Source organism: Eretmochelys imbricata, chromosome 7, assembly GCF_965152235.1.
Source record: "Eretmochelys imbricata isolate rEreImb1 chromosome 7, rEreImb1.hap1, whole genome shotgun sequence".
In the NCBI taxonomy this organism is placed as follows: Eukaryota; Metazoa; Chordata; order Testudines; family Cheloniidae; genus Eretmochelys; species Eretmochelys imbricata.
In genome coordinates this window covers 30,757,087-30,776,789 of record NC_135578.1, presented here as the reverse complement: position 1 = coordinate 30,776,789, position 19,703 = coordinate 30,757,087, and the positions used below count along the sequence as shown (strand labels likewise).

Below are 19,703 nucleotides of genomic sequence, written 5' to 3'. Positions count from 1 at the left end.
TTACGCACTTCGCGTAGCTAGTCGCTGCCGGCTGCTGTCATCGCCGCTGCCGCTGCTGAGGCTGCGGAACCCAGGCGTCCGAGGACTCTAAGGCGGGGGTCTCTTAGTGGGAGGCGGTGAGGGACCCTGGCGTCCGAGGACCCGGGGGAGGGAAAAGGGAGTGGGGGAGCGTTAGGGGACCCCCAAATTGCGGGTACTTTGAGGAACCCTTTGAAGAGGATACGCCATTGGGGTGGGTCGGGGGACCCAGGAGTCCGGGCACCTTTGTGCTGCGGAGCCCTTAAGTGAGGGCCCCCAGGCTGGGGAGAAGGAGTGGGGGACTCTGTAACCTGGAGACCCTGGTGTCTAGTGAGGCTGGGGAGGGAGCAGAGAAGAGCCCCATAGAACAAGGGGAGTATTAGGGTTGGGGGCATTCCCCTCACGCCCGGCAGGCCCAAGTCCTCCGTATCGCCCTTTAACCTGGGCTGCCCCCTCTCCCCCCATGAAGCAGCCTGAGCCTGTCGGGCCCCCCCCGGCCTCTCTTGCCCGAGGACTTTGCCCCTTCCTGTGGAGGAGGCTGTGATGTCCACAGCCGGTGCTGCTGTTGGGGAACTGTCGTGGGGGGGGGGGTGTCCAGGGTGGGCTGGACCCCCCCCTCCACATACATCCGCGGGAGCTGGTTCTCCCTCCCTACATGCTGGACTCAACACTTCAGAAAGGGAATTGATCTCTTGACACGCTGTTGTCCCAGATAGCAGCGGTACCCCCAGCCCAGGACACATTGTGCCCCCCCATAGCACTGGCACCCCCTGCTCAAGACAGACAGATTTCCCCTAGGGAAATACCCCAGGACAAGCTGTGCCCCCAGCAATAGCACCCCTGAGCCCAGGATAAACTGTTTCTCGCTGTAGTAGGGCATCCCCCTTGGCCCCTCAAACCCACTCTGCTACAATCCACATCCCCCTGGCACCTTTATTTCTCCATACCAGCCTTGCTATATCCTCCCCTGGCTCTCAGGGGATGCCTCCCCCCATAGCCCTCTTCTAGCTGGGGTCCGCGCGCCCTCCCCTCAGAGAGACGGCTGGGCATGGAGCAAGCTGCCAGCAATCTGACGGTGATTGTGCCAGCCCAGCGCCTGACACCAGCTTTCCCCCCGGCCGTCAAGCTGGGGCTCACGGCGCTGTACACAGCGCTGTACGCCCTGCTCTTCCTCTCAGTCTATGCCCAGCTGTGGCTGGTGCTGCTCTACCGGCACAAGAAGCTCAGCTATCAGACCGTCTTCCTCTTCCTCTGCCTGCTCTGGGCCACCCTCCGCACCACGCTCTTCTCCTTCTACTTCAAGAACACTCTCAAGGCCAACCAGCTGGGCCCCTTCCTCTACTGGCTGCTGTACTGCTGCCCTGTCTGCCTCCAGTTCTTCACCTTGACGCTCATGAATCTCTACTTTGCCCAGGTAATCGGGGGGCGGGCACTGCACTGCTCAGCCCTGTGAGTAAAAGCCATCAACTAAGGTTTCCGCACAACTTCACTTTTCCTTGCCTGGCACTTCCCAGAGCTGGGGATGGAACTCAGGAGTGCTGGCTGCCAACCCTTTCTCTAACCACCAAAACCCCACTCCTCTGCCAAAGCTGCGGACAGAACCCAGGAGTCCTGGCTCCCGGCTCTAGCCCGCTAGACCTAATTCCCCTCTCAGAGCTGAGGACAGAACCCAGTAATCCTGACTCCCAACCCCCTACCTGCTCTCTAACCCACTAGTCCCCACTCCCTTCATATGCTGCTTGCGTAAATATATGTGGAGGTGCCCAGACACCCCAGTGGTGGGGTCACAGGAGTGTCCAGACTCCAGAGAGTTGTGTCCTGCTATGCTGAGTGCCTGGTCCCTGCCCCATGGAGAGGACTTCAGCATCGGCCAGAAGATCAGTTGGGGGGCTAGGGGGAGGGAGTGGAATGGAGGGAGGGGACTATTTGGCTATGGGGTTGAGGAATGGGAAACAGGGTCTTTCCCCTCTAGGGTGCACTTGCGCCAGTCTGTCCCTAGACAGGGCAGGGAGGGGAGGAGGGAGGGGGAACTGGCTTGTTGAGAGGTGTGAGGAATGAGATATGGGACCTTTCGCCTCTAATGAAATCCTGGCATTAGTGGTGAGTCTTGTGGGGGATGAACAGGCCTCAGAGACCCAGCCTCTCTTCCTTTGGAGTGGAGGGGCTGCACATGGGGGGTTGCTGCCATGGCCCCAATTTTTCCTGCATCCCTGCTGGCTCTGGTGCGCTCTGACCGCAGCTGGGTCTGGCTTGTTGGGAGCTAGAGGGTATGTTCTGTTTGTTGATGTTTTGCAACTCATCTCCCTTGGACTCTGCCTCCTCAGCCATGCTGCGCGGGGCATGCACTGGTGGAGGGGTGCCCGTTAGGCTGTGACCCTAACTCTGCCCCCCCTTCCCTAGGTGGTGTTCAAGGCTAAAGCTAAGTACCACCCGAACATGACCAAAGGGCTGTGAGTATCTCCCCACACTCCCCCCCGCCCCATATCTATGCGGTCACTTACAGGCCCTCCACGTCCCAAGCTGGGAATAGAACTCAGGTGTCCTGACACCCCCTCTCCCCACTGGAACCCACTACACCACCTCCCCTTCCAGACCCAGGGATAAAACCCAGAAATCACTCAGCTGAAATGGGGCCATCCCACCCCCAGCCTGATTCCGTCTCCCACATTCCGTGGTGCTGGTGGTTTTGGCCTAATGGGCATAGAGGCTCTGTGCTCACCCCCCTTCCCTGGGCATGGCTGGAACAAAGGCTGGTGGGGGGAGTGGGATTGGGCTGGCTCCCTGCGTGGGCACTCCCCCCCCCCCCCAGTAGCATCCTCTGAGCCCAGCAGCAAAGCTTCTTAGGGGATTGAGCTGGGGGGAAGGAGAGGGAAGCTGGAGAGATGAGGGAGGGGCAGGGATGGGAGACTGTGGTGAGAAGGGGATCTGGGGAGAGTGGGAGGGGCAGGGAATGGAGTAGGAGAGCTGCACTGAGTGGGGCAGAGGGATCTGGGGAGGAGGGAGAGCTGTGCAGAGGGATCAGGTAGGGACGGGGCAGGAGAGCTGGTGGGGAGTGGAAGGGACCTGGCGGAGTGGATCTGCGCCCCCAGGGCAGGAGGGGAGCAGTACGTCTCTAGGCTGGCCCTCCAGTCTCAGTTTCTCCTGCAGGCTGGCTGTGCGGGGGGCCTGCCTGGGTGCCAGCCTGCTGTTCCTGGCAGTGAATGTGGCCTGTGCTTTTGTGGTGCGGATGGGGCGGGCCGAGCCCTGGGCTGTGGTGCTGACCCGTGTCCTCATCAACGACTCACTCTTCGTGCTGGGCGCGATCACCCTGGCTCTCTGCCTCTGCCTCGTGGCTCGCGGCTCACCAAGCACCAGCCTCTATCTGCAGGCCAAGGTGGGACACATCCTTCTCCTCTAGGGAGCGCTGGCTCCAATCCAGCCCCAGAGCCGGGGCACTGGCTGACTCGGGGTTAGGGATGGTATACGGGGCCCTTCACCTCTCGGAGGCGCTGACTCCAATCTGACCCCAGGGTTGGGGGGAACGGGACACGGAGCTTACCTCTAGGGGGTGCCATCTGGCACTGGCCAGAGACCATGCTACCTGGGTGGGTTTGGGGGGGCCCACAGGCCTGATAGGAATCCTGTGGGAATGGGTTGGGGAGGTTGGGTCCCAGGAATGGTGCCTGCATCTGTCTCCCTCCCTCCCCAGGGCACCACAGTGTGCCAGACAGCAGCCATGGGTGGCACCATGGTGCTGCTGCACGCCAGCCGTGCCTGCTACAACCTGGTGGCTCTGGCGTTGAGTTCCCACACCCGGCTGGACTCCTTCGACTACGACTGGTACAATGTTTCAGACCAGGTCAGTGCAGACAGGGAGGGGGTTGGCACCGATGGAGAGGCGGGGGGGGCCTGCAAGGTGTTGCGGGGTGGAGGTGGCAGAGCCAGGGGAGTGAGTGGCTCCAGAGGGCTGGGGGGATGGTGCATGTGGGGGATAGTTGGGGGGAGGCTCCAGGAGTTGGTGGAGGGTGTGGTTCAGGAAGGTTAGGTGACTCGGTGGGGCTGCCCTTCCATGGAGACTGGTGTCTCTAACTCTTTGTTTGGGGGAGTTGGGCACAATCTCTCCCCACTGTTTGCTCTCTGTCCTTGGGGAGCAGCACCTCAGCCTTTCTGCAGGGCCCCATTTTGGCTGGTGAGGATTTAGGGGGCACCCAGGGCTGGTGGCCAGACCCCCAAAGGAATCTGAACTGTCTCCCGCAACCCCTCCAGGCGGATCTGATTACTGACCTGGGGGACCAAGGATACCTGGTCTTTGGCCTCATCCTCTTTTTGTGGGAGCTGCTGCCAACTGCCCTGCTGGTGGGCTTCTTCCGGGTGCACCGCCCTCCCCAGGACCTGGTGAGTGGGGCAGCGGGAGCACAGGATTGTGGGAGTGGAGCAGGGCCTGCTGGGTTAATTTTGGAGGAATAACTGGACACAGAGAATCAAGGATGTTTGCGTGACCCTGGCACTGCCTAGCTCTAACCAAGGTTTAATTGGGGTTTTGAGTACAGAGACCTTGGTCTGCTCAGCCCCATGGCAGCCACCCCATTAAACACCCTCTGAACCTTGGGTGCCAGATACAGATAAGGGAGGCGAATCAGTGAAAGTGTTTGAAATGTGAAGAGGCCAGACTTGTAACTGCAGCCCTTGTGCCCGTTCCCCTCACGGGGGAGTTTCTGGAAGGGCAAAACCCGTCTGGCGGCCTCTGAGGTGCCAGTAAAGGTGTAATAATGCCCCGTGGTGGGGAGCAGAAATTAGTGCAGACAGGCTGGGCTGGTGTCGTTGCTAAGGTCCCACCCTGGTCCCTAGAAAACAAAACAAGACAAACACACAATAGGAAATTAAAACTCCCGGCCAAGTGAGAAACGTGCCCTCTGTGGAGCCGACTTTCACCTGCAACCTCTCTGCTGGAGAAACACAGGCTGGGCACAGGGCCCCCCCCAGCTGCTCCGGGCTCCTCAGGCCACTGCTTTGAGCTGCCTCTTTGGTCATAGGTGTGTGGCAGAGTTGCAAAATATGCAGTGTGGGCTGGCTAAGCCAGCCACTCATTAGACAGGAGGCATAAGGAGAGGGAGGGGAAAGAGAAGAAATAATGGGGGAGGGGGAGAGGAGAAGGACACATGGGGTGGGGTGACAGTCTGTCTCCCAGGAGGTGTTTGGATTTAATAAAGCTGGTGGAGATGTCATCTGGGTCCGTCTTTTTCCCGGTCTGATGAAAGTATCTCCTAGGGTCAGGATGACAAAGGCCCAACGGTGTCATGGTGGATCCAGAGGTCCCAGGAGATGGGGGAGCAGCCAGCCTCTTTTCCTGATCTCCTGTCTCAGTCCCTCGGTGTTATCAGCCTGTTTCTTCCGTCCCCAAAGTCTTTTCTTTGAAGGGCCCCAGAAGGGAGTGAGGGTCAGGACAGCCCAGCCCCTCGGTATTTTGTCCACCAGTTAGGCCTAATTTCCAACACACCCATTTTGGTCCCTTGATTTCTGGGCCGACAAGTCTTCTGTTTAGCAGCCCTTGTGTTAAATCTGTTGGCCTACTGCTCCGTTTGCTCCTTTCCCGTCAGCATTTTCTGGCCCCAGCTCTTGTGACGTGTTCTGAGCTTGCGCTCCCTTCTCGCAGTCAGGGTGGGTTTGCAGGTCAACTTGTTATGCCAGGCTGGGGAGGAGGAGGCGTAGCCTGCTGAGATGTCAGTTAGCAGCTTCTGGGGTCAGGAAGGGCCCACCCCCCACAGTGTGCCGCCCAGCAATGGGGGATTCCCCAACCCACTCCTCATGGCACAGTGTGCTGGCGCAATATAGGGGATCCTCCTCCTCTGTGGGGCAGGACTGTTACAGCACAGCAGGTGGGGGGCAGGTCTGATAGGAGTGGGGGACCCCCACAAGGTGTCGCAGGCCTCAACCTGGTAGGGGGGATCTACACACACACACACCCTCACAGAACAGCCTTTGTCCTGTGGGTCAGCCTGGTGGGTCACAACCACCTGGGGAAGGGGGAGGGCTGTGAAGAGAAACCTGGCCTCCCCCCTCCAGTAATAGCCTCTCTCTTCTCTCCTCCGCCCCCCCGGCAGAGTGCCAATCACATCATCAATGGGCAGCTCGGGGGCTCCCGGTCCTACTTCTTCGACCACCCCGGGCAGTATGAGAACGAGGGGCCCCCCCGCAGGAAGGGAAGCAGGTAACCCCCCCCCCAACTTTCCAGTCCCCCAGGCAGTACCAGAGTGAGCCCCTCCCCAGGGAGAGCAGCAGGTAACACCCCCTGGGGGGGAGACTAAATGGGTGGGAAGGGAGCCCCAGGGTCCTCCTCCCTCCAATGGGGTTTAAGGCCCGTGGAGGAGAACTGACCCCCAATGGGGTCTCACTGCTGGGGTGCTGGAGCACTGCATGCTGGGAGCTAACCCCTCTGGATTTGTGCCTGCTGGGGCTCTGCATGGGGTGGGGTGGGGTGGGGCAGATGGGGGGGACCCTGTTCTGGGGAGTGGGATGGGGGGGATGGTACTTTGGGGGTGGATCCCCCACCCCATGTAACTCCCCCCCTCTGCCTTGCAGCCTGGCAGGCCGACTGGGCAGCGGCAGCTGGTATGGAGCCATTGGCCGGACTGGGAGGGATCCGGACTGGCTGGGGGGGCAGCCCCCCACAACCCCCCTGCTCTTCTCCCAGGTCACTGTGCAGGCCAGCCACCACCACAGCCTCTACTCCACCCCGCAAACATAGGTGCGCCCCCCACCCCGTGCGTCACAGGAGGACGTTGGTGAAATGCGGGCATGAGGACTCGACAGTGTGGAGGGTGGTGGGATGTGGAGGGATGAGTTCAGAGTGCAGGAAGTGGAGGGGACCCAGCTCTGTGCACCCTCCAGCTGAACATTCCCCAACCAAACCGCGCCCCCCCATTGCACAGGGATGGCTCTGGCACCACCCCACAAGCTGCAGCCTCTGAGGGCGCAGGCCAGTTTGGGCAGGGATCCCAGTGTCCCCCCGTGGGACAAAGGAAGAATGGACTGTTTCCTCCCTCTGCCGCTGAATGTGCTGCAGCATTGCATGTCAGGAGTTCCCCCTCTGGATTCATGCCTACAGCTGAACCATCCCTGGGGGGTCATGCTGTCGTGGGGTGCCAGACTGTGGCTCAGGTGCCAGTTCGTACCCTCCGATGCACGCCAGCTCCTGGCTTCTCCGAGAGCTCTCCCCAGCGCTGCCCTCGCTTCCCAAGGCTTTGGTGCTGTCCTGTCCCTCCACCCCAGGCTCAATAAAAGGTTTGTGTTTGTGGCACAGCCTCTGTGTGTGGCTTTTGTGGGTGCGGGGAGCCAGGACTCCTTGGTGGTTCCCAGCTTGGGGAGAGTGGAGTCTAGTGAATAGAGTGGGTTGGGGCTGAGAGCCAAGACTCCTGGGTTCTGTTCCAAGTTCTGGAAGGGGGAGTGGTGTCTAGTGGTTAGAGTAGGGTGGGGGCTGGGAGCCAGGACTCCTGGGTTCTGTTCCAAGCTCTGCTACAGACTGCATGAGCTGCAGCAGGTAGTTTTCCCCGGCGCCCCACCCCCCGTTGGCTGGCACAAGCAATGTGTGTGACTGGGCTACATGGCTACCCTCACTCCTTGGACTTTAAACCCCCATCCTGATGGGGTTAATCAGCAACCTGTCCCCACATTGGCCCAGCATAGGTGGTTGGGGTGGGGAAGAGAGCCATGCCCTGGCAACCCTCCCCACGTGGCTGGAGCTGCCTGTTAGTCTGGGAGGAGCATTGCCCCCAGAGCTGCCCTGTATTTATTCCATCTCAGCCCCCCTTTATATTGCCCATCCTAATCCTTTCTGCCTCTCGCCCTGCAGGAGTGGCACTGTTCCTCCTCCACCGCAGGGCAGGTGCTGTTACCCTGCCTGCCCCTGCTAATCCCTCCATAAGCTGATCCAATGCTAGAGCCAGCTCAGCCAGGCGCAGGGGTTAGAGGTCACTGAGGACCAGCTCTTGCCCTAGTTTCTTGGGTTCCGAGGCAAGCCCTGTCCCGGATACCTGGGTTCTCTGCCTGACTGAGGCCTGCCCCTTTCTCCATGTTTACCCCACGCATTTTGGCAACGCCTAGATTGATGCAGCTGCAGCACTTGCAATGGGGGCTGGAAGCCTGGGCTCCTGGTTTCTATCTTGGCTCTCGGAGGGGAGAGGGTCATAACAGGTGTGCCTGGCCTTGATGTCTCAGAAAGCCAGCTTCGCCCCAAGCCCTCTGGGCCTAGCTGAAGAAACACAGGCAGAACTCCCTCAGCTTCCTTGACCTTGCCCGTTGTTCCAGCAGCCTCTATAAAACCAGCTCCTCCTTATAACTGCTCCGGGCTGGCTTGCAGGGAGGCTAACAAGGCCTAGCTGCTTCTGAGCAGGGGTGGGGAGTGTGCTCTGCTGGGTTCAAGCAGGGAGCACTGGGAGGCAGGATGCCTGGGTTCCATTCTCTGCTTTCGGATGGGGTGAGGCAGCTGGTTGGAGTCATGCAATAAAAGCACAAGAGTGAAGGACAGGATGGGAAGGAAATCTTGTTTGCAAGGGAAACTGCTGAAGGGAGGGGGCGGGCTGGGGGCCTGGAATGGAGTCACCCCTATGAAAAACAGCACTTCCTGTGGCCCAGCCCCCAACCCTGCTCAACCCTCCCTGTGGCCCAGGGACCTGCAGCCCAGAATCCCCTGCTGAACCCCCGCCCCACTCCTTGTGGCCCAGCGTCCCCCATCCCGCTCCCTGTGGCCCCCTGCCCTGTTCCCCACAGCACGTACCCACCTGCCCTGCCCTGCTCTCTGAGGCCCAGCACCCCCTGCTGAGTCTTGCCCCCCACACTAACCAAGCCCTGCACCCTGCTCCTTATGGCCCAGCACTCCTTGCTGAGCCCCTGCCCCACTCCCTGCAGCCCAGTGCCCCCCGCCAAGTCCTGCCCTGCTCCCTATGGCCCAGCACCCCCCCACCCTGCTCCCTGTGACCCAGCACCTCCTGCTGAGTCCTGCCCCGCTGTCTATGGCCCATCACCCCTTGCCAACCCTCCGGTCCCAACTCCCTGAGGTCCAGCACCCCCTGCTGAACCCTGCCCCGCTCTCTACTGCCCAGCACCCTGCACTGACCGAGCCCTGCACCCTGCTCCTTATGGCCCAGTGCTCCCTGCCAAGCCCTACCCCGCTCCCTGGGGCCCAGCAACCTCTGTTGAGCCCCTGCCCTGCTCCCTGGGGCCCAGCACCCCCTGCTGAGCCCCTGCCCTGCTCCTTGCAGCCCAGTGCCGCCTGTTGAGCTCCTGTTCCACTCCCTGTGGCCCAGTGCCCCCTGCCAAGCCCTGCCCCGCTCCCTGCAGCCCAGCGCTCCTGATGAGCCCCTGCCCCATTCCCTGTGGCCCAGTGCCCCCCGCCAAGCCCTGCCCCGCTCCCTGCAGCCCAGCGCTCCTGATGAGCCCCTGCCCCATTCCCTGTGGCCCAGTGCCCCCCGCCAAGCCCTACCCCACTCCCTGCAACCCAGTGCCTCCCCCCGCCCCCCGAGGCCTGCCCCACTCCCTGTGGCCGAGTGCCCTCTGCTGAGTCCCCGCCCCGCTCCCTGAGGCCCAGCGCCACCATCCCACCTCAGGCCTTGTTCCTTGTGGCCCAGTGCCCCCCACTGAGCCTGCTTCCTGCGGCCCAGTGCCCCCTACTGAGCCCCTACCCCACTTCTTGCGGCCCAGTGCCTCCTGCTGAGTGCCCGCCCTGCTCCCTACAGCCCAGCGCCCCCCACCTCTCTCCCTGCGGCCTGGCTGTCCTAACGCATCCCCACCCCGCTTCCTGCAGCCCATCGCCCCCTGACGTGTCCCCGCCCTGCTTCCTAAGGCCCAGCGCCCCCCACCCTTCTCCCTGCAGCCCAGCGCCCCCTAGTGCTCTGGCTCTCTCTGGGCTGTGATGCCTAATCCCTGCTAATCCCTGCTGCATCCCGGCAGTGTCTGTCCTTGGAGCAAGCAGCAGGGGCTGGAGGGGCCTGGCCCTGGGCAGGGGAGAGGGCGCCATGAGCTGGCCGGGCGAGACTTGGCAGGAGGGGCTGCCGGCACGGGCACTGCAGGGGGTGAGGGAGCTGGAGCAGCGCCTGGAGTGGGCCCACAAGGAGCGGCTCCAGAAGCAGGCACAGCTGGACACACTGGAGGCCGCACTACACAAGCAGAGGCAGAAGGTATATGGGTGGCACCCACACCCATTCTCACCCTGCTGGGGGGTGGCACTCAGGGAGGGCAGCCTGTGGCTCCCAGCAGGCCAAGCACCACTATGGCTGAGTCAATGGCTGTGCTGCAGGGCATTCGCCCATGCCCCCTGAGCCAGCCAGTTCTCCCTGCCCTGGGCCAGAGCAGAGTTCGTGTCTCCATGCCCAGTTCATGCCCCCAGCCGGTGCACACACCTCTGGGCTGTGCACTCTTGGGCCTCTCCTCCTGGCCTTGCACACTCACACCCCATCCCTTGTAGCATGAGGAGGAGCGTGGCACATGGGCGCTGCTGGCCCGGGAGCGGCAGGACCTGGCTGAGGCCTGCGAGCAGCAGGAGCGTGAGCACCAGCAACTGAGCCGGGAGCTCCAGGCCAAGGGGACGCAGCTGAGCCAGCTGGAGGGGCAGCTGGGTCGGGCCGCTCAGCGCATTGAGGAGCTGGAGGAGGAGCTGCGGAGGTACCGGCTGGAGAATGGGAATGCCAGCGAGACGATGGGGGGTGTTAGAGGGCTGTGGTGCCTGGCACTGAGGGAGGGCACTGCCTGAGACAGGTCGGGGGACAGCACTAAGTGGGGTGCTGCCCAGGAGCAGGTGGAGGAAGTACACAGGGGTATCTAAAGGTCAGGGTTGGGTGTTGCCCAAGGGAAGGCTAGGGGATGTGTGGGTGCAGTAGGTGATATTGTTGGGGTAGGGATGGTATGATGTGGGGGTGGGGTGCCGGGGGAAAGGTGAGGGAATCTGGGAGGTACAGTGTTGGGATAGTGGTGGCAGGGGGCAGAGTGAGAGTGGGGGAGGGTGCCCAGGGGATGACGAGGGGCACCACGGGGAGTGGTTTGTGGTGTTGGGGTCGGGGAACACTGTACAGGGTGCAGGATGGGGTTGAGTGAAGTAGTGTTGGGGTGAGGGGCACCAGGAGAGCTATGGGGCTGAGGGCACTGAGGCTGGGTATGAGGGGCCACTGGGCAAGCAGCACTAATCTCTCTCTGGGGTCCCCCAGGTGCCAGGCAGAGCTGGATAACCTGCGGTCAAGCACCCACCTGACCCATTGCTGGGCCCCCCGGAAGGAAGGTAAGGAGGGCAGGAAGGAGGGGGCTCATTCCCATCCCAGGCTGATGGGGAATTAGAGCTTGTGACAGACTGTTGAGGAGGGGGTGGGGGGGGAACAGTCGGATCCCCTTGGGGAGTTGATCATCGGCCCTGCAGAGCTGACCAGGTCTGTCTCCCCACAGGGGCTGAGCTGGGCACTTGGGAGCAAAACCCCAGGCTAGAGAACAGACCCCGAACACCCAGCATGAGAGTGAGTACAGAGGGTGCCCCTTAACCCCAACCTCCAGCCCCCACCATCCCACCCCAGGCTACCCCACCTCCAGCTCGGCCAGTGTCCCTCAGTCCTGACTCCCAGCCCCAGGCTCCCCCACACCAGCTCTGCCAATGCTCCTCAATCCCAACCTGCAGCCCCCTGGTATCCCAGGCCTGAGTTCTCCCACCTTGATCTGCTGGTGCCCCTCACTCCTGAGCTGCAGCCCCTGCCCCATACAACTTGGGTGCATTTAGTAAAGGCCCGTATCCCTCACCCCCATATCGCCCCTTCTCCAGTTGCAGCCCAGCAGCCCCAAGTTGGGGGAGGAGCCGCTCGTACATCGAGGGGCTGCCTGGCACAGTGTCCCTCCTGGTGGCCCTGCCCCCACAGAAGACAGTCAGAGGATCCCATCCCATAGGGAGGAACCTAGAGAGGAGAATTCAGGTAAAACTGCAATGAGGTTGGGAGAGACTTTTCATGCCCAACCTAGCTATGGCAGTTTCTCCTTGTAAGCATGTCACCAAGCCCGCCAACCTGACCCTGCCCTCCCTATAGTGGGGATCAGGATGGGTCCTGGGAAGGGCTGGGGCAGGGGAGGGGTATTAGGGGAAACCCCCCTGTTCTCACCCCTGAGATCCAGGCTGATCTCCAGGTCCTGAGAGTTAAGCATTCTGGGTAACTTGGTTACACAGGGGCTGATGTCCAGTCTGGGGGGAATGCAGAGAACTGGTTGAGGACTGCAGGAGGAGCTGGGCTCAAGACATATACAGGGGTGGGGAGGGTGCCATGTCCAGGGTCTGCACAGGAGAGAACTGGGACTGGTGTCCAGTAATGGCTGGGGAGGGGGATGAGCCAAGGGCTGCGGCAGGGGTGGAAGGAATTAGACTCAAAGACTATGGGGCCAAGGCAGTCCTTGGTGCCAGTGGTGGAAGCCCACACGGCTCATGATGGTGGAGGAGGGCAATGGCTCCAGGCCATTGAGGGCAGCAGTGCCATTTCTCACCCCACCCTCTCCCCCGCAGGGCCAGGGCGCGGACCCCCTGACGTGGAGGCCTGGGAGTTGAGGGGAGGACTGCAGTCAGTGCAGCAGGAGTTGGCCCAGTGCACAGAGCAGCGTGACCAGGCAGTCGCTAAGGTGAGCATGGGAGAGTCGAGAGGGAAAATGGGTTAGCCTCATACTGGGTGGGAAGGGCCACTTGGGGGCTCATGGAACGGCTGCAGGGTGCAGTACCGCCTGCTGCTCCTAGGGGGCATGGAACTGCTGCAGGGTGCGGTACCTCTTGCTGCCACGGGGGAGGGGGGGCGCATGGAGATGTTGCAGGGTGCGGTACTGACTGATGCCACGAGGTGGGGCTCTAGTCCTTGGAGCACAGGGGCTGCGGGGATCAGAGTGGGGAGGCCTAGAGCAGAGGATGCAGGTCTCAGTGGCACTGTGCAGGCCCTCTCAGAGGTCCAGAGAGGCCCGGGCCACTTCCAGCTTTTGAGGCCCCTAGCTGTAATAAAAATAAAAAATGATGACACATGGTCTAATCTTGTCTCATCAGAACTGATATATTTTTATTAATATTTATGAACATTTTTTATTCTTTGATATGACAAAATCCATATCAGTTAACAAAAACATTATGTCTTTTACCAAATCACATCTCTTATTTGCTTAAATCTGCAGCTCTAAGCGGAGAGAGTGTGTCACATTTTGGTCTGATAGGGATGTGCATAAAAACAAGTTGCGAAACTTATCAAATGCCAAAAAATTAACAAGTGTCTAAATTTGAGGCCCACTTTGAGCTTGGGGCCCAGGCCAAATGGCCCTCCTGGCCCCCTCTCTGATTGGTCCTGGTGCTATGAGGGAGCCCCACAGGGGAGGGATCATGCCCCCAGTCATATTCCTGCTGCAGGTCCTCTTCTTCCCCCCCCCCCCAGCTGTGTTGAACAAGCAGGACACTGGTACTTCTGGAGGGGCTAGGTGAGGGATGTAGCCCTTGGGGTGTGTGTTGGTTCTTCATGGGTGGCACAGAGCCATTCAAGGACTTGCCCAAGTCTGACACGTTCCCCCCAGGTGAGTGCCCTGGAACGGCGGGTGCAGCAGCTGTTGGAGGAGTTGAGAGGCCAGAGGCAGAGAGCAGGGGCCACGCAGCGCCGCCTGGAGCAGCAAGAAAGGGAGCACCGGCAGGTGGGAGAACCCCTGCTGCGTGGCCCACCCCCTGCTACCCCCTTCTGCAGCACAATCCCCCCAACTTGGCATAGGCCCCTTATCCCATCCCCACCTCACAGTCCCTCCCCTGCACCTGGCACAACCCCTCCTTCCTAACAGTACCCTGCCACCCTCCTCCCCTCCCTTCGGCCCCTGACCCTACTGCACCAATCCCCCTTCTGTGCTACAGCCCCCACACTGCTGTGGCCAGCCACCCCCCCCGCAAACACCCAAGTGCTTCCCCAGCCCAGAACAGCCTTACAAGGGGGCCCGAGGCTGAGACCCCACTCACCACAGGGGGGCCCCTTGGATCCCCTCCACCCCCACTTGGGGCTCCAGTGGTTGTGATGATGCATATCACCCCATCTGTTGCAGGAGCTGGCAGAGCTGGAGAGGCACCATCGGGAAGTGCTGGAGCAGCAGGGTACCCGGTCGGATATCCCTGCGCCCCTCCACTGCCCACCAAATAAGGTGAGGGGGATGTTGGTGCCAAGGGACAGAAGGGTCCCAGCATCCTGTGGCAGGGAAAGGTCCATATCCCATTTCTCACCCTGCCCTATCACAGCCCACGTCACTCACACACCTGTCTTCAGCAGGGCCTGGGGGGATCAGAACGGGAGCGGCGCCCCCCAGGCTGTGTCCGGCGCAGCCTCAGCACCTCCCGGCTGGAGCGAGTGCCTGAGAAACGAGGGACAGCTGGGAAGGTCAGAGGTGAGATGGGGGAGTGGGGTAAGGGTGAGGCTGGGGAGCAGAAGACAGGGCCTGGGGAAAGCAGGGGTCAGAGGTGGGGGGAGGAGGGGATGCTGAAAGGGGGGCAGTGGACAAGGTTGGATGTTTGGCCTGAGGCTGTGGCGGGGGTGGGGGCCCTGCAGGGGAGTAGGTGTATGGGTGGGAGGGGTGGTGTCTGTGAGTATGGGGATTTTGAAGGGGGCTGGGTGTGTGTCTCAGGGACTATAGGGGGCCTCAGGGGAGGTCTGGGGGTCTCTCTGTACCCTGCACCAGCCCAGTGTGGGCCCAGGGGAGCCCCCTGGCACCTTGTCCCCCTAACCGCTCCCTCTCTGCTCTGTTTGTCTTTCCCCCAGGTTCCTCAGCACAGGGTCCCCGAGCCGTGGGCAAGCTGGTGCCCGGTGGGGAGCGGGGCCGGGAGCCAGAGCCCCCCCCAGAGCTGCAGGCCCTGAGGGCTGAGGTGTTGGGGCTGCGCCGGCGCCTGACTGCCTCTGAGAGCCTGCGCAAGGGGCTGCTGGAAACCTGCTGGCAGCTGCGCCAAGGCGCCTGGGACCTGGCTGGGGAGCGCCGGGCACTGGCCGAGATGCTGCCGGCCCAGGATGCCACCATGCAGCGCAAGGAGGCGGCCCAGGAGCTGCATGGGGCACCAGGGCCCAGCCCGGCCAAAGGGGAGGGGAGGGAACTGCAGCCCCTGGCTGTGGAGTTGGAGGCTCAGGTCTGGGGGGCACCAGGGCCCGGCCTGCCTCGGGGGGATGCTCAGGAGGTGGGAAAGCTGCAGGTGCTGCGGGGGGAGTTGAGGGCCCTGGCCCTGGGCAAGGCTGAGGCAGAGGCCCAGGCGGCCCAGGCCCAGGAGCGGCTGCGGCGGCTCCAGGAGACATTGGGGTTGCAGACAGAGCGGCTGGCACTGGCCTGTGAGGCCCAGAGCCAGCATGTGGCAGAGCTGCTGACTGAGGGGTATGAGCGGGAGCGGGAGCTGGAGCGCCTGGGCCAGGCGCTGGGGGAAGCGGGCCGGGTCCGCGGGCTGCTGGAGGCTGAGGTGGGGCACCTGCGGGTGCTGCTGGGTGGGGAGACGCCTCCCACCCCTCTCCCTGAGCCACCTCCCACAGTCCCAGAGCCTGGCCCCATTGAGCCAACCCCCACAGTCCCAGAGCCCGGTCCCGCTGAGCTGCCCCCCACAGTCCCAGAGTCCAGCCCCCCTGAGCCACCTGCCACCAGCTCCGCTGAGCCACCCCCGACAGTCCCAGAGCCCGGCCCCGCTGAGCCGCCCCCCACAGTCCCAGAGCCTGGCCCTTCTGAGCCGCCCCCCACAGTCCCAGAGCCCGGCCATGCTGAGCCGCCCCCCACAGTCCCAGAGTCCGGCCATGCTGAGCCGCCTGCCACCAGCTCCGCTGAGCTGCTCCCCACAGTCCCAGAGTCCAACCCTCCTGAGCCACCCCCCACAGACCCAGAGCCCAGCCCCCCTGAGTCACTCCCTACAGTCCCAGAGCCCAGCCCCCATGAGCTGCCTCCCACAGTCCCAGAGCCACTTACTGCCATCGCCTCTAAACTGTCTCCCACAGCCCCAGAGTCTGGCCCCCCAAGGTTGGCCACCCCCACCCCTGCTGAGCTGCCCCTTCCCCCGGAGTTGCCTCTCAATGCCCTGGAGTTGGCTGTGTTTAGCAGGATGTGGGATCCCTCCACAGACCTGCCCCTGCTGGCGGGGAAGCAGGCCTGGCACAGTGAGCGGGCAGAGCTGCAGAATATCCTGTGGGAACTACAGAAGTCGACAGGCCAGGCTGGAGTGCAGGAGCAGGTGAGTGAACTTGGGGGAGGGCAGTTCTCCAAATTCCCTCCCCCATGCACCCCTGCCTGACCCAGGGCTTCCTTGCCCCCCTCACCCCTTTGCCCCAGGGTCAGGCTGGGGTTCTCTAGGGCTGAACCCTGCTCTTACTGGGATAACAGGATCCATTTCCTTTCTCTTCCCCCACCCCCGTCTCTTCCCAGCTGGAGGAGGCGCTGTCCCATCTGCTGCAGGAGAACCGGGCCCTGCAGGCTGAGCTGGTGCTGTGGCAATCTCATGCCCGAGAGGAATGTACCATGCCTGCCACTGGAGACGGACAACATCAGGGGACCTCAGCCACACCCACTGCAGCACCTCTAGGGGACGGAGGCCAGAGGGACCTTGCTTATGGTAAGGGGGGGACATGGAGCGTTGGCTCGTTTTGGGGGCTGAGATCAGGGCTTTTGCCCCAACTCTGCAAGGGAAGGGGGCTGGGCATCAATGGGGTGCACTGCCTTTCGGGAGGAGGGGTGGCACCTGCCTGCAGGTCGGGGGCAGGGGCCTGGGCAGTTGTGGGAATCATGGGGGGAGAGAGCCCTGGGTATTTGGGGAGGGTCACTGGAGAAAGGGGGGTCATGGGTGGAGGCCCAGGCATCAGAGGGTCATGGGAGCAGACCCCTAATCTGTATCCCCATCTCGCTTTCTCAGTTCTCCGGACTGCCTGGCCAGGGGCACAGGATGCCCAGACCCAGACGGAGGGGCCGGTGCGGGGCCAGCAGCGCAGGGAGCTCATCTCGGCAGCCTTCGACCACACTCAGTATGAGCCCTATGGGCTGCCTGAGGTCGTCATGAAAGGTGCGTGGTGGGCGGCTGGACCAGGCACATAGTGTAGGCACTGCCCATGTCTGGGGGTGCTGATGTGTGGGGGGCAGTTCAGGGAGTTATGGAATGGGCAGCATTTGAGGGGCACTATGGGGCAGGTTATGGAGCAGAGGGGTTCAGGGAGGAGGTATGGGGCAAGGGGAGCAGCAGACTGTCGGGGGTATGGAGTGGAGGAGATACAGAGCAGAGGGGTACAGGGCAGGGGAAGCCCCAATTTGGAAGGGTTAGTGCTAGGGGAGTAGGGGGAGGCATCCCAGATTATGCCTACATGAGAGTCCCATACACCCCCCGCCACCTGCAGCCAGTGACCGTGCCCAGGCTCGGCTAGGAATTCTTCCCCCCGCCCCCTCGCCGCCCCAGTTGATTTTCCATCCTGCTCAGCAGCTCTGAGCTCTGCAAGGAGGGGCAGGGGTGCAGTACTGATTCTGGCTCTGATCCCTCCCCATGCAGCTGCCCTTCCCCCTAGCAGGACATTGGAGCGAAAGTGGGGGGAGGGGGGACTACTAGCAGTGCTCCCAGCCCCCAGGGAGTGAGAGATTGGGACCCAGGTGTCCGGGATGGGGGCTCACTCCTAGCAGAGCTCAGCCCCCACGTTACTCAGCCCCAATCTCACTCTGTGCCCCACCCACAGGTTTTGCCGACATCCCCTCCGGCCCCTTCTGCCCCTATGTCCTTCGGAGGGGGCTCCTGGGCAGCACTCCCTTGGCCCAGCTGGCACCCAAAGCTGAGCCGGAGGAGGATCCCGCTGAATCTGATATGGGCACCAGTGTCTGAGAGCATCTGCTGGGTGAGCAACCCCTGTATGCACCCCTGAGCTCCACCCCAGAGGCAGCTGCATCTTTGCATTGGGGGTGCCAATATGATGATTTCTGTGGTTCACATTCTTTTCCATTCTCTTTCCAGCTTGGGTGGCAGAAATGTGCCCGCCCGTCCCCCTCCCCCCGCTACAAAGATTCCTGAACTTGCCTGGAGCTCCCAGCTGCTATGTGGCACCTTATGGCTGAGAAGGGGAGTCCTTCCCCGGTTCCCTTCACAGGCTGGACATGCGTAACCCTCTGGGATTTATTTTACAACCTGGCTTCCTTAAGGTGCTAAAAATTGTGGATACTACAGCTCAATGGGCTCAGAGCTGCTCAGTGCCCCCCTCCCTGCACACAAGGAATGGGGCAGCTCAATGAATGGGGTTAATTGGAATCTCTGTCACCTCTCCCCCCCCCCCCCACGCACACAGTTTGAAGGGAGTTAAGCCCTCTCTTCATGGCTCAGGGAATCAAAGGGCGGGTTGTGTCCACCCACCCAAAGTTTGGAGGAGCTACTGTGTTGAGTCATCCCCCTTGAGAGGGCCACAGCAGAAGTGCCTCAGAAAGGGGGTGGTGCAGTGCAGGGAGTTTCCCCCCAGCCCCCAGCTCTGGGGTTTGTATGTAACTCTGTCTCCCCCGGCCCCAATAAAGTTCCTTGCCTCAGCTCCAGGCAGCTCCTGCCTGCTTCTTTCCACCTTCGGGGGGTCTGGCAGCTGCATTGCTCCCAAGCTAGTCTGGGCTGGAGACACCCCACTCCTGTACAGGTCTCCAGCACTTCAGGGTGAGAGAGTGTTACATCAGCCCCCATACAGAACCCAGACATCTGCAGGCAGAGGGACAGTAGTGCCCCCACCCCATTCTGCAGGGGGGAAATGGGCACAGAGAAGGGACATGGAGCAGCTGAGAATTGAACCCAGGAGTCCTGCCACCTCCTCTGGGGCCAGGGAGGGAGCAGTGCAGCGGGACTTGGGGGCTGCACCATCCCAGGGAACCCCCAGCAAGGGGAACCCCTCTATCCTAAAAAATCATCCCAGAATCCCATGGCAAAGGGATGTGTCCCCACCTCTGTCCCCCTGGGTACCCTATGCTGGTACCAGCCTGTCCCCTCTCTGTGCACTCCCCCCCCAAGGGTTAACAACCCCCCCCCCCATGCTATCTGCAGTTCCTGCAGCCTGAGGCTCCGGCTCCCTCTGGCTGTGGCTGGGCGGAGGGGGGGAGGCTCCTGGCAGCTCTTGGGCCAAGGGGGGGTGGGGGGAAGGCAGGCCAGCAGCTGCCCCATCCTGGGGGGTGGGGGGGAAGGAGTGAGGGAGGGAGGAGGCTTCACCTGTCTGCTGGATCCCAGTGCAGGGAGGAGCCGCTGCTGCTGCTGCTGCTAGCGAGTGAGTGAGTGATACAGGGGGAGGGGGGGTGCTGGGGCGGGTACCACTCCATCCATCCATCCCCTTCCCCCGGAACCCTGGGCCCCACTGCCCACGCTGGGCAGGGAGACGGGGGCTGAGGGACCAACTGGGCTGGGCGACAGTGGCTTTATCTGGCGTGTGTCAAATGTGCGAGAGACGTGTGTGTGGTAGCATGTGACATGTCAGACAGCCGGGGATGTGTGTGAGATGGCGTGGGATAGTGTGCGTGTGATACAATGTGTGATGCTGTGTGAGGCAGTCCAAGTACGAGATACAGACAGGAGAGAGGGGATGTGTGTTAGATGGGCTGTGACAGTGTGTGAGCTACAGTGTGTGACAGGGTGCGTGAGACAGTTCGTGTATGAGACACAGACATGGGGATGCATGTGAGAAGGGCTGAAACAGTGTGTGTGTGTGATACAATGTGTGGTGTGTGAGAGTCCAAGT

General features: G+C 61.9%; 2 protein-coding genes across 6 annotated transcripts; both read left to right on the top strand.

Moving 5' to 3' along the window:
- The first annotated feature begins 38 nt into the window (after positions 1–38).
- On the top strand, positions 39–7,291 carry GPR137 (G protein-coupled receptor 137). Of its 4 annotated transcripts, none has more exons than XR_013346646.1 (7): positions 39–1,432; positions 2,419–2,468; positions 3,166–3,391; positions 3,707–3,856; positions 4,264–4,392; positions 5,266–6,205; positions 6,577–6,616. XR_013346646.1 is itself a non-coding variant. In XM_077821804.1 (7 exons), the coding sequence occupies exons 1-6, from the start codon at positions 1,067–1,069 to the stop codon at positions 5,410–5,412; spliced, it is 1,068 nt and encodes a 355-aa protein (XP_077677930.1). In that variant the 5' UTR covers positions 39–1,066; the 3' UTR covers positions 5,413–5,456; positions 6,099–6,203. The 4 variants fall into 4 exon arrangements, 3 of the variants coding, with proteins under 3 accessions (XP_077677930.1, XP_077677929.1, XP_077677928.1); XM_077821804.1 differs by lacking the exon at positions 6,577–6,616 and having other exon boundaries at positions 5,266–5,456; positions 6,099–6,203; XM_077821802.1 differs by having other exon boundaries at positions 44–1,432; positions 6,099–6,205; positions 6,577–7,291.
- Positions 7,292–15,696: 8,405 nt separating this feature from the next.
- Positions 15,697–18,491, top strand: LOC144267800 (uncharacterized). Of its 2 annotated transcripts, none has more exons than XM_077822106.1 (5): positions 15,697–16,207; positions 16,399–16,585; positions 16,883–17,029; positions 17,688–17,843; positions 17,960–18,491. In XM_077822106.1, exons 1-4 carry the CDS (start codon positions 16,079–16,081, stop codon positions 17,828–17,830), a joined length of 606 nt encoding a protein of 201 aa, XP_077678232.1. In that variant the 5' UTR covers positions 15,697–16,078; the 3' UTR covers positions 17,831–17,843; positions 17,960–18,491. The 2 variants fall into 2 exon arrangements, with proteins under 2 accessions (XP_077678232.1, XP_077678231.1); XM_077822105.1 differs by having other exon boundaries at positions 16,357–16,585.
- Positions 18,492–19,703: the final 1,212 nt, after the last annotated feature.